The sequence below is a fragment of the Capra hircus genome, chromosome 15, assembly GCF_001704415.2.
Source record: "Capra hircus breed San Clemente chromosome 15, ASM170441v1, whole genome shotgun sequence".
NCBI classification, from domain to species: Eukaryota; Metazoa; Chordata; class Mammalia; order Artiodactyla; family Bovidae; genus Capra; species Capra hircus.
The window spans coordinates 37,866,096-37,879,928 of record NC_030822.1 but is presented as its reverse complement, the minus strand read 5'-3'; the positions used below and the strand labels follow the sequence as shown (position 1 = coordinate 37,879,928).

At 44.7% G+C, this 13,833-nt stretch overlaps 1 protein-coding gene across 3 annotated transcripts in view; it reads right to left on the bottom strand.

Moving 5' to 3' along the window:
- The window catches only part of TUB (tubby bipartite transcription factor), a 91,607-nt gene extending 78,009 nt beyond the window's left edge, over window positions 1–13,598 (bottom strand). For 2 of the 3 annotated variants that reach the window (XM_018059494.1, XM_018059496.1), the window contains exon 1: window positions 13,464–13,597. In XM_018059494.1, the coding sequence (XP_017914983.1) occupies window positions 13,464–13,519 (56 nt within the window). In that variant the 5' untranslated portion in view covers window positions 13,520–13,597. Of the gene's footprint in view, window positions 1–13,463 lie in introns of all 3 variants that reach the window. The other variant, XM_018059492.1, reaches the window with a different exon arrangement.

Here is a 13,833-nt window from a genome sequence, read left to right as displayed (position 1 = left end):
CATGTACTCACAGAACACCAGAACTATAAGAGTGCTTCAGTACCCAGTCCACTTTCTTCTACTACAGGGGAAATAGGCCCAGAGAACCAAGGGACTAGCCCAGAAACAGAATGGGAATGAATGGGGTGGACTCAAATCCTAGACTCCTGACTCCCTTAACAGTGCTCTGTGCAACACATCATAAAACCATGTATAGACAGCAGAAGGATCCCATCCTTATTTTGGAATAAGCTGCTTGTGAACTCACAAGCTACAGTGATCAGCCCCCAGGCCTGGTCTGCCCTGCTCCAGCTTCTCTGCTGATTCTGGCCCACCAGCACTGGGGACTGGGATTAACTGACTCATCCTTACAGATTGCTCTGCTGTGGTCTCTCAACAGTGATGGCATGGGTCCAAGTCCTCAAAAAGGGGTCCTGATGTACTTGTGGATTCTCCACTGAAGCCCAGTGGTGAGGACTAGCCCCAGTCCTTCTTGGGGAAGCTGAACCTTGTCACCCACACCTCAGGCACTGGATAAGGTTCTTGGCTCTCAAGTCCATCTGCCCCTGGCTCAGAGTTCCTACAGCTGTGCCCTCTCATCCACTTGGTCTCAACTGGTGCCTACTGGGTCTTCATTAGCCTCTGTAACCCCTGGACTACCTCCCTCCATGTACTCCTGACCCATCTCTGCCTCCTCCGTTTCCTGCCCACTCTCCTCACAGAGCTTCTCCTGCCTGGGTCACCACACCTGTCCCTGTGCCTAGGAATGGTCCAACTTTCAGATTCCCTTGGAGAGAATACTCCTGATATTAGTAGAGAGCCCTGCCACATGCCAGTTCATAATGACAACAGCTAACACTTAAATAGCACTTGCTATGTGCCAAGCACTGTCCCAAGCACTCAGCATTTATTAAGCCTCCATATATTAATTCTTTTAACCCTCACAACAATGCTATGAGATGAGTACTACTATGTCCATCTTAAAGATAAGGAAATGGAGGCTCACAACAGTTAAGGAGCTTTTCCAAGATCCCACAGGTACTGTGCAAGTGATCTGAACACCGTGAGGAAAAAGCCAAAGTTCAGGAACATCTAGACGTGGCTCTGGCTGCCCCCCACCTGCTGTTCCCACCCCCTCCCCACCAAAAGGATGTGGTTTTGCTGACATCGAGCTACGTTCAAGAACAGGGGGAGACTAATTTTGCTCCCTGCGACAGGAGGGCCTACTTTTTGGAAACAGAAGTACATTTTTTGTGAGTGTCACGTTCTCTCTGCATGGTAAAGTAAGCCTTAAATACAAAAAGGCTATTTTTACAAGAATTTGGCTGCTTTCTCAAGTTGACAGAAACCTACCTGGGCAGAGTACTGCCAGAAGCTTCATGCCCTGTGTGGCAACCAAAGAGCAAAATATGCTATGAAGGCCCCAGCCAGTGTGGCCCCTTGTCACCAACAATCTCCAGGCCAATTAAGTTAGGAAATTCATTCTATCTAATCCTATAGTGGATATGTGTGTGGTCTATTTCTGCGAATCCACAGCCCACCTGAAAGGGTACACAAGCGTTATCTCAGCCAATTTTCAAAAGACCCTTCACTATAAGAAAATCATCACCCCATTTTACAGATGGGGAAACTAAGACTGCTGCTGCTGCTAAGTCATGTCAGTCGTGTCCGACTCTGTGCGGCCCCATAGACGGCAGCCCACCAGGCTCCCCCGTCCCTGGGATTCTCCAAGCAAGAATACTGGAATGCATTGCCATTTCCTTCTCCAGTGTAGGAAAGTGAAAGTGAAGCTGCTCAGTCGCGTCCGACTCTTCTTGACCCCATGGACTGTGGCCTACCAGGCTCCTCTGTCCAAGGGATTTCCCAGGCAAGAATGGGAAAAGTGGGTTGCCATGGCCTTCTCCCAAACTAAGACTAAAGAAGACTAAATATCTACTTGATACACTTCTAAACTGTTCAACCTTTGTTTCTTTTATTTTCACAAGTGGCAGTATGATTTTTTATAATCAACCAAAACAAGAAGGATTTTCCCTTACTGTGCTCCATTTGCACAGCTAGTAAGAGGTGGAGCTGCGACTTGAACCAGGTCTGTCTAATACCAAAGCTCAAGTTCTGCCCCTTTTGTATCATCTCAGTGAGCCAGTCCCTTGGGAGTCACAGCTCTTCCTAACATGTTTAGTACAGGTCGTTTCTTGCTTCCCTTTCCTTGTCTCCCATTCAAAACTTATAACAAAGTTGCAGTAATCAAAACAGTGACATACAGGCATAAGGATAGACATATAGACCAATGGAATAGAACTGAACGTCCAGAAATACATCCATATATCTATGGTCAATCGATTAAATTGAGATATGGTCAACTGATTTTTCATAAGAGTGCTAAGTCCATTTAATGGGGGAAAGAACAGTCTTTTTAACAGATGTGCTAGAACAATTGGATCTCCAAAAGAAATGAGGTTGCACTCCCACCTCACATCATATACAACAAGTAACTCAAAATAAATCCATGACCTACGTATAAGGTCTAAAGCCACAAAACAGTTAGAAGGAATCAGTGGCAAATCTTCATGACATTGGATTTGGCAATGGATTTATAAATAAGACACTTAAAGCATAAACAAAAGAAAAAGGGATAAATTTAACTTTGTCCAAGTTAAAACCTGTTGTGCTTCAAAGAATATTATCAAAAAAGTGAACATTTGTATACTGTTGATGGTACTAATATAAATTAGTACAGCCATTGTGGGAAACAGAATGGAAATTCATCAAAAAATTTGAAATAGAACTATCATATGATGTAGCAATCCAACTTTAGAGTATACCCAGAAAAAAAATGGAATCTGGATCTCAAAGGGATATCTCCACCCTCATGTTCACTGCAGCATCATTCACAACAGCCAAGATATGGAAACAATCTAAGTGTCTGTGGACCAATACATGGCTAACAATGAGAAATTTTATATCTCTATCTATAGCTATAAGGGAATAACATTCAGTCTTTAAAAAGAAGGAAATTCTGCCATTTGGGACAACATGGATAAATCTGGAAGACATTATGCTAACTGAAATAAGCCAGCAGAGAAAGAAAAATACTCTATTGTATCACTTATATATTACTCTAACACAGTCAAAGCCATTGAAGCAGAGAGGAGAATGGTGATTGGCAGGGGCTGGGGAATGGGGAAAATGAGAGCTGTTGGTTAAAAGGTACAAAGTTTCAGATATGCAAGAACGAATCCTGAAGATCTAATGTACAGCATGGGGACTACACTTATCAACTCTGTATTGAATTCTTGAATTTGCTAAAAGACTATATCTTAAGTGCTCTCACCACAAAAAAAGAAAAAGGAGAGAAAATGGTAACTATGCGAGGTGCATGGTGATAGGTAATGTTAATTAGCTTGATTGTGGTCATCATTTCACAGTATAAATGTATATCAAACATCATGTTGTACACCTTGTGCTGTGCTTAGCTGCTCAGGTGCCTCTGACTCGTTGCAACCCTATGGACTATAGTCCACTAGGCTCTTCTGTCCATGGGATTCTCCAGGCAAGAATACTGGAGTGGGTTACCATGCCCTCCTCGAGGGGATCTTCCTGACCCTGGGATGGAACCTGCATCTCTTATGTCTCCTGCATTGGCAGGTGGGTTCTTTACCACTAGCGCCGCCTGGGAATCCCCCACTCATAGGTATATATTCAAAGGAACTGAAAACAGGGACTAGAACAAAACGTTGCACAGCAGCATTTTCACAGTAACCAAAAGGTGGAAACAGCCCAAGTGTTCATCAACAGATTAACGGATAAATAAAAAGCAGTATATCCATATAATGGAATGTTGTTTCACCACAAAAGGAATGAAGGGATTTCCCTGGCGGTTCTGTGGTTAAGACTCCACACTCTCAATGCGGGGGGTCTGGGTTCAATACCCAGTCAGGGAGCTAGATCCCACATGTTGCAACTAAAGATCCTGCATACTGCAACTGAGACCAGGCACAGCCAAATAAATAATTTTTTTTAAAAATTTGTTTAAAAAAAAAAAGAAATGAAATCTCATACATGCTACAACATAGATGAACCTTGAAAACACTATCCTAAGTGAACTAAGCCAGACACAAAAGAAAAAATATTGTATGATTCCTCTTATATACAATATCTACAATAGACAAATTGATAGAGACAGAAAGTAAGTGTTGGGAGGTTAGAGGTGCTGGGAGGAGAGGGTAATGAGGAGTTATTTGTTAACGAGCACACAGTTTTTGTTTGGGGGTGATGAACAGTTTCAGAAATCTGCAGTGGTAATGGTTGCACAAAACTGTGACTGTAATTGATGCTATTGAATTATACACTTAGGAATCACCAAAATGGCTAATTTTATGTTACATATATTTTGTGTGTGTGCTCAGTCGCTTCAGTGGTGTCCAACTCTGCGACCCTATGGACTGTAGCCCTCCAGGTTCCTCTGTCCAGGGGGTTCTCCAGGCAAGAACACTGGAGTGGGTTGCCAGGCCCTCCTCGAGGGGATCTTCCCGACCCAGGGTTTAAAACCTCATCTATTATGTCTCCTGCACTGGCAAGCAGGTTCTAGCGCCGCCCGGGACGCTCAAAGTGATCTACAGTCCTAAACAAAATCCCAGTAGGCTTTTGTTTTGCTTTTGTAGAACTTGAATATCTCATTGTAAAATTAATGTGAAATTTTAGAAAAGGACCCAGAATAGACAAAACCTTGAAAATGAACATCCTGGTATGTCCAGGGCTTGGATGAGAGGCCCTCTCCAAATCATCCTTCTCACATGGTTCTGACCCCACACTCTCCAAGAAACCACCGGATTTTACCTGCCGTGTAGCTTGATTCTGGGTTGGAGATGGGCCCGAGGCAGGACCACAAACACTATAATAAGTGGAAAGAAATCTTCACAGTTGTGGAGTAATAGATGAGTACTGTGGTTTGAAAAAGAAAAAAAAAAAAAAGAACCAAGTTGAAGGTCCTAAACTACCTGATTTCAAGACTCATAAAGCTATAGTAGTTAGGACAGTGTGGCATTGGTGTCAATAAATACAAGATCAGGCTTCCCTGGTGGCTCAGTGGTAGGGAATCCACCTGGCGATGCAGGAGACACGTGTTCGACCCCTGCTCAGGGAAGGTCCCACATGCTGCCGAGCAGCTAGGTCCATGTGCCGCGACTATTGAGCCTGTGCTGTAGAATCTTGGAGTTACGACTCCCGAGCCCATGCACTGCAGCTACTGAAGCCTGCAGGTCCTACAGTCTGTGCCCCACAAGAGAAGCCGCCGCAATGAGAAGCCGACACCCTGCAACTAGAGAGCAGCCCCCACTCACCGCGAGTGAAGGAAAGCCCATGCAGCAACAAAGACCCAGGACAGCCAAAAAAAATAACTCACTAAAAAAATAATTTGTTCAAAAGACAGACAAGATCAACAGAACAGAGAATACAGAAATAAACACACAGACACATGATAAAGGAGCAAAAAGTAGTCCTTCCAACAAATGGTGCTGGAACAATTGAATATTCATTTTAAAAAATGAACGTCATACCATATACAAAAGTTAACTCAAAATGGAGCACAGACGCAAAATGTTAAACCTAAAACCAGAAAACTCTTAGGAGAGAACCTTTGTCACCTTGAGTTAGGCAATGATTTTTTAGATATGACTCCAGAAGTAAAATCCATAACAGCAGAAAGTGATAAATTGGACTGCATTGAAAGTGAAAACTTCTGCTCTTCAAAATACATAAGAGAATGAAAAAAAAAAAGCCACAGACTTGGAGAAAATATATGCAAGTCACATATCTGATAAAGGAATGTATCCAGGATATGCAAAGAACTCCCAAAATTCAACAATAAGGAAGAACCCAATTTAAAAATGGGACCCCAAAGGAGACATATAGATGGCAAATAAGCACATGAAAAGGTGCTCAGTAAATAAATGCAATTTAAAAATCACAATGAGATACTACTACATACCTACTAGAATGGCTAAAATGAAAGAGACTGACCCTATAAAGTTTGTGAAAGGATATGGAAGAATTGGGGCTCTGCTTGCAAGAATGTAAACTGCACAGTTTCTTAAAAAAGTTAAACGTACACCTACCGTATGATCCAACCAGTCTGCTTCTAAGTGTGTTTACCGCTGAGAAATAAAAACACATGTCCACATAAACACTTATACAGTCACAAAGCTTTAGTTGTAATAGCCAAAAAGTGGAAATCACCCAAGTGTTTACCATCAGATAATGGACTAACAAACTATGACATCTAAATATAATGGGATATTACTCAACAAAAAAAGAAATGAACTGCAGATCCATGTAAAAACATGGACGAATATCAGAGTGACTATGCTGCATGAAAGAAACCAGACCAAAAAAGAATACATACTGAATGAGTCCCATTCTACACAATTCTAGGAAATGCAAAGAAATCAGACCAGTAGTTCCCTGAGGATGGGGAGAGTAGGACTTGGTGGGGGAGGGGGAGTTGGGAGTAAGTATTCCCAGGTGGGCTTCCCAGGTGGTGCTAGTGGTTAAGAACCTGCTTGTCAATGCAGGAGATGTAAGTGATGCAGGTTTGATCCCTGGGTAGAGAAGATCCCCGGGGGGAGGGCACGGCAACGCACTCCAGTACTCTTGCCTGGAGAACCCCATGGACAGAGGAGTCTGGTGGACTGTAGTCCATGGGGCTGCAAAGAGTCAAACATGACTGAAGTGACTGAGCACAGCACATTATTAAGAGGCACAAGGAAACGCTTGCCTCTGTGCTGTTCCCAAATAGACACTGGGCTCATTCTTAACTGCAGGACCTTTTTACTCGCTATTCCTCTTCCATGGAACAGTCTTCCCATTAGCCACACGATTCACTCTCTGGCTCTCCTCAGGTCTCTGCTGAAACATCACCTTATCAGAAAGAGTTGCCCTGACCACACTATATAGTACAGCATACTCACGACCACCCCAACCCCCATGTAGTCAGACTCTGTCCTTATACTGCTTTATTTTTCTTCTGTACACTAACTAGATCATGTTTCACTTAGCACTGATACATACATAAATATATGTATGTATATATAAAAAAATAGACCAAGATATTATATATATATGATTACAATTATTACATATATATTTACATATATATATAATAGTTTGGTCTATGTTTATCTCCCCCAACTAGAGTGTAAGAACTCTGGGACCAAGTACTTTGTTCTATTCACTGCTCTGTCTCCCATGCCTAAAACATTGTCTGGCGTTTAGAAGATGCTCAATAAATACATATTAAATGAATGAACCTACTCAAGAGGCAGGTGCAATTATCATTATCTTTTTTGTAGCTAGAAGTTGTCACTACTCTACAGTTACATAATCAGCAACTGAGGGAGCTGGGCTTCTAGATCAGGTCACTTTGGCTCCAAAATCCAAGTTCTGAACAATTATACTACATAGTCTCAGAGGCTGGGAGGTCACACTCACAAATAGATAATCATACAACCAGGTCGGCAAAGTGACTAAACGTGAGAATACAAATCAATTTACTCCTTTTGGAGAAAAATCTGTCAACAATCCCCAAATCTGAAACTAAGAACCCCTCTTCTAATCAAATAATCAATCATGAGAAAAAGAATGTTATCTGGGACTTTCCTGGTGGTCCAGTGGCTAACACTCCACATTTCCAGTGCAAGGCGCCTGGGTTCAATCCCTGGTCAGGGAATTAGATCCCATATGCCACAACTAAGAGTTTGCACATTGCAACTGAAGATCCCACATGCCATGAGGAAGATCGAAGACCCCGCGTACTGCAAGTAAGACTGGGCACAGCCAAATAGATAAATGAATGAATATTTTTAAAGATATAAAATAAAAATAAAGTTTAAAAAAGTGTTGTCTTAAGGATGTTTATCATGGAATGGCTTCTAACAGAAAGATGTGGAAACAATGAAAAAGTCCCCACAAGGGAGTGACTGAAGTGCAGGAGAAGTGATGTGGAGGCCGGAAGCTACAGAAAGTCAAGCTGCATGTGACTGATTTTTCTCAAAGGCAGTATCATTTGCTTAGAGTCTGGGGACATGGGGAAAGGGTCTAGTGAGATGAGTCTTGAGTACGATGCTTTGGAAAAGCTGTTGTGGGAAATGAGAGTGAAGGTAACCCAGGAGAAATGAAGAGATTGAGAGGGATGGAGATAGCCAAGCTGCGATGAACACCATGAAAGTGAGGACAACCCGCACAGCTGTGTGGTTTATGTGATAGGGTTCTGGCGCCAACATAAGAAAGGTGGGTAGAGATCCAGACAGGGCTAGGGTGGTGGTGAGCATGTGTAAGGAAATACCAAGTGATGGGAGTGAGTGATTCAAATGATCTCCCATGTGGTCCTGGCTGGGAAGCTAAGAAGAAAGGCCAGGAAAGGGCTGCAGAGAATATGCAGACATGAGGCACTAAAGGACACTATAGTATCATCCTAGAGGATGGGATGATCATGTGTATGACAGCAGAAGTCAAGCAATTCCAGGTCTCAACATCTAGGCATGTATCCTGTAAATAACTGAAGAGAAGCCTCTAGAATAGGAAGGTCTGGAAATTGGAAGGAGCACTAATTTAGTCATTACATGGGCATCAAAAGCTCTAGGGATAATGACTGGAGCCTCAATAGATACAAGGTAGTTAGCCAAGTGCCAAGTTGTTGAGACCACATGGAGTTAATGATACTTTGTGCCAGTTATTTTGGATATATCATCGCATTTTATCTTCCTAATAATCAGTTGTAGAGGTAAAGACAGACAGATGAAATGACTAGACTTGGAAAGTTCAAGGTCAGTGTCAAAGTCTTGAGGTGTTCATTTGACTATCAGGGAATCTAAATAGAGAATATAGATTTATCAGGGAAGGATCTGACTTTGAACATCTTAAGTTGTGAGATGTAGAGATGTAGGGCTAGGCTCAACAAAAAGACTGGGGATGAGGAATTCCTGGGTGGTCCAGAGATTAAGAACCTGCCAATGCAGGAAACACAGATTTGATCCCTGGTCTGTGAAGATTCCACATTGCTGTGAGGCAACAGAGCCTGTATGCCACAGCTACTAAACCTGAGCTCTAGAGCCCACAACCTGCAACTACTGTATACCCTAGAATCTGTGCTCTGCATCAAGAGAAGCCACTGCATTGAGAAGCCGATGCACCTCAACTAGTGAGTAATCCCCACTTGCAGCAACTAGAGAAAGCCCTCACACAGCAACGAAAGACCTGGTGCAACAAAAAAATTAATCTTTTAAAAATTCTAAAAAATTGGGGTTGAAGATATGGATTTCTATGTTAAAAGCATTGAGTTGATAACTGAGAATAGAATGGAATGGAACAGAATGGAAAAGGGGAGAGACAGCTTTGGAGTGTGCTCACATTTAGAAGGTGGGAAACAAGAGGAGGCAACCAGTTTTAAAATGTAGGCAGCATATTGTAACAAATGGCCATGAATTCTTTGCAGCTCCTCCCTTCAAGAGGTGAGGCTTATTTCTCTACCCTTTGACTTATTTTGGCCAGTAACAGTGTGGCAAAGTAATGCTGTACAAGTTCTAAACCTAGGCCCAAGAGACCTTACAGCTTCTTTTTTCTCACTGGGAACCCTTCTAGGAGTATGTAAGGAAACCTGAGTTAGCCTGCTTGAAGGAGAGAGGCCCCAGATGGACTAGCCTTCACAGCTGAGGCACCAAACATGTGAGCCAGTGTAGCCAAAAAAAGCTGAGTTTGGCCCAGACCACAAAAACTACCCAACTGCCAGCCCAAACTGCTGATTCACAAAATCTTGAGCTAACTCAGTTATTATCCTAAGCCATTAAGTTTAGGAGTGATTTGTTACACAGCAATGGATAACTGATACATAAATGATGCCCTCAGAAGCCAAGGGGAGGGAATTCCCTGGTTGTCTAGTGGTTAGGGCTCAGCACTTCCCCAGTTGTGGGCCCAGGTTCAATCCCTGGTCAGGGAACTAAGATACAGCAAATTGCATGGACACGGTAAAAAAAAAAAAAAAAAAAAAAAAAAAAAAAAAACACTAAAAAACAAAACCAAACAAACAAAAAAGAAGCAAAGGGGAAAACAGCTTATATGAATAGGTTACACACAGCACAGAGGTCAAATTCAATGGGAATGTGACAGAGAGTACCTTTCCAGGTTCAAAGATGTGGTGGGGAGAGAGGCTAGAACAGGGTTGGAAAGTGAGGGTTAACTGTTAGGAGTGGTTTTCTCCTAGGAGTTGGGGGTGAGGGGCTACAGAATCACTGAACTTCACTTTTAATATCTATGCACTATCTGCATTTGTTGATTATGTAATCTTTTTAACAGCTTTTTTGAGGATTGCAAAACTTTTTTGAATAATTCAGTTCTTATGTTTTGAAAACTAGTAACCAGAAAATGGAAATGGGTGGTATATATCAGTGGTTTCAGCTGCACCAGAATCATCTGAGAAGGTTTACCCAAGTATTGATTCCAAGGGCCCATACTTGGACGTTCAGATTCAGTTTCTTTGGACAAGGGCCAGGGAACCTGTTTTTCTTCACACAGCTCCCCAGGTGTCAAGGTTGTCAGAATGAGAAGAAAAGAGTTCTGAGGACAGAATCCCCGGAAATATCTTAATGTGGAGGGCCTATAAAGGAGAATGATGATTTTCAAACTGAGTTTCTTTGGAGAACCAGGGCTCCCAAGAGACATTTACAGTACATGCGTGCTCAGTTGCTTCATTCATGTCCAACTCTTTGCGACCAGGGATTGAACCTGCATCTGTCTCCTGCACTTGCAGGCGCGTTTTTTACCACTAGCGCCACCTGGGAAGCCCACAGGAGATGTTTACAATACTTGTTAATAAAACAGCAATGAAAGTTGCTTAGTCGTGTGGGACTCTTGGCAACTCCATGGGGTGTAGCCCTCCAGGCTCCTCTGTCCATGGGATTCTCCAGGCAAGAATATCAGAGTGGATTGCCATTTCCTTCTCCAGGGGATCTTCCTGACCCACAGATCAAATCCGGGTCTCCTATATTGCAGGCAGATTCTTAACCATTTGAGCTACAGGGGGTTCCCAGCAATAGGTACCACTTAGTACTATGTCCCAGGCAGAATGCTAAGGCCTTTATATTTATTAATCCATCTAGTTAATGATATTTCTCCATTTTACAGATGAAGGAACAAGTTCAGAGAGGAAAAATAATGTGTTTAAGCTTAGCTAGGTGGAGTCAGAATTTGAATTCAGGCTGTGTAATTCTAGAGACTTGCTGCTTTTGTTTGTTTATGCAGGGGGAAAAAAAGTTTAGTTACTATATAGAATTAATTTAAATATTTCCTCCCATATATGTGTTAGACCTTTCGTATAATGCTACTATGTATTTCCTTCTTTTTTTTACCCCAAATCAAACATAATTTTATTAATTTCTTATACAACAGACAGTAACATCAACTTTTTTTTTAACAGAAATCTCAGGTCATTTGAGAGGCCAAATAGATCCGAGGAAGAAAGACAATAATTAAACAGTTGAATTAATTAATAGGCACTACAACACCACCTAAAACCTACTACTGTGGTGGTAGTGGGCCAAGGAAGATTAAGCTACAAATAATCTCATGCTAATGTTACAGATTATATAGCTGGAGTTTGAGTCTGCTTTCCAGAAGACTATGGTACAATCACTTGGCACGAGGGGATATTTGGCTGGGGAAAGAAGTTCAGGCCAAATGGAAAGGAAAAGGGACAAAAGAGAATCCAAGTGACAGAATCCAAGCAAAGGGTGATGGATCATGCTTTTTTGTCCCAAGACGCATTTGCTGCATGTGCTACCATGTATTTCTCTGAGAATCCAGACTGTGAGGTTAAGTCAGGAAAGGAAGTAATGTACTTTTTTATATCCTTATCTCCACGGCCCTTAGTTTGCACTCAATACATGTTTGTTGATTAAGTGAATGAATGTGTGGTTTGGGATCTGAAAGTTTTGTTATTTTAAGGTTAATATTTCAATCATTTTAGAGTTCCTCTCCATAGACAGCACTGCTTTTAAAAGAGCAAGTTCACTGGAATTGTGAGGCAGACTGCAGGCTGATTGCTAGGGCTGTACAATGAAGGGTGGATGAGGAAACTGCATCAAACTGATCTTTTTCCTTAAAGAAGGCAAGGAAAGCCAAGAAAGAGGCGACCCAGGTGCACCTGTCCTGCGGAGGGAGACAAAACAGATTTGAAGAGGTTTACAGGCTGAAGGGAGGCGACCAGTGAAGAGCGAAAGATGAAGATGGGTGGGGTCAGCGGGACGGTGAGACCCAGGAGGGAGGGAAAGAGGGGGTCCCAGGGTAATTAGCCTGAGGCAGGAGGGACACCTGTTCCTCTGAGTCTTTGAACACGAGGGCTGTCAGAGATGCGGGAGGGTTTTAAGCAGAGGAGAGAGGAGGAAGGCAGGAAGCAAGACTTCAGGGAGATGAGAGCAGCCCGGCTACCGAAGTTTCTCTTCCAGCCCTCACCATAAGGGCCACGGATCAGAGCAATTAACTTCAGCTTTCTGGAGACTGACAACGGGTTATGAACTTTAACAAAAGCAACATAAAAAATCCATTTACTATCATGACTTCATTTTAAAAAGAGGGGTGATATTTAACACACCAGAAAAGGTAGAAAGAACCAAATCTCAGAATAAATCTACTCTGCTTTATGACCGACTCATTCCTTTGCTTATTTTTCTCATTTCATCAGAAGGATGGCTGATCCCTTCCTCCCGCACGAGTGCGTGGGGAGCGCGGCTCCAGACCGCCCACGCCGGCAGCCGCTTTGCATCCCCGCGGGGAGAATATTGAGCCTGGCAACCCGGCGGGCGCGGGTGCCTCTCCTGGGGCCCCAACAGCCGGCCTCGGGCCGCCACCTCTATCCGCCCAGCAGGCAGCGACTAGCGGGTCCCCGACAGCGACCCAGGGCACTCCGCCCTGGGCTAGCCCTGTCCCCGCCGAGGCCCTGCGGGGCGCAGACCCAGACGGCGACTGCAGTGCCAAGGGGGGCGCGGCCCGTACTCGAGGGGCGCCTCTTCTCGCCCCACACACCGCGGGCCCGCCTCGCCCCGCAGTCCCTGGAAGCTCTTTCGCGCTGTTTCAGCGCGGATCGCCCCCCGCGGGGCAGCTGGGGTGTGGTGGGGGAGGGGTGGGAGGTGAGTGCCAACTCGCTGGTCCCAGTGCCCCGGTGTCCTCCTCCTCTGACAGTTCTGCCCCGCAGGTGTGAGGACACTCTCGCTCGGCTCCGGGTTCGGATATCCGAGGCTCTCCGCTCAACCGTCCCGGATACTCAAGGATCCGAGTGCACCCTGATTGCAGGAGTGGGGGTGGGGGTGGTCTAGACGATCACACCCGCTCTCACCCCGCGAGGGCCGGCTTCTCTCGCAAAAGTGCGAGCTTCTTAGAGCGCCCACTCAGGGCGGCCGGGAGGGTCCTTGCGATGCCCATCCTCCAGGCACCCGCCCTACCTGTCGTAGCTCCAGCGGCTGTAGGACAGGGTCCGGTGGCTGCTGACACCCTCCATCTCCGCCTCCCGACTCTGTTTCGGACTACGCTGGCGGCGGCGGCGGCGCGGGGATCGGAGCTCGCCTGCTTGCAGCGGGCCCGGCCAGGGCGCGGGCGGAGGACTGTACCATTCGCCCCCCCTCCGGGGGGTGACCCCCCCCCCGCCTCCGGCTCTGCCAATGGCGGGGACCCGCGGGCTGCGGGGACCCGGGCCCGCAGGGGCCCCCTCCCCCGCGCTCGAGTCCCGCGGGGGCGCGGCTGCTGCAGCCAGAACTGCTTATTTATTTATTTCCGATGTGTGCTGTACGTCGCCATAGCAACCGTTCCATCTTT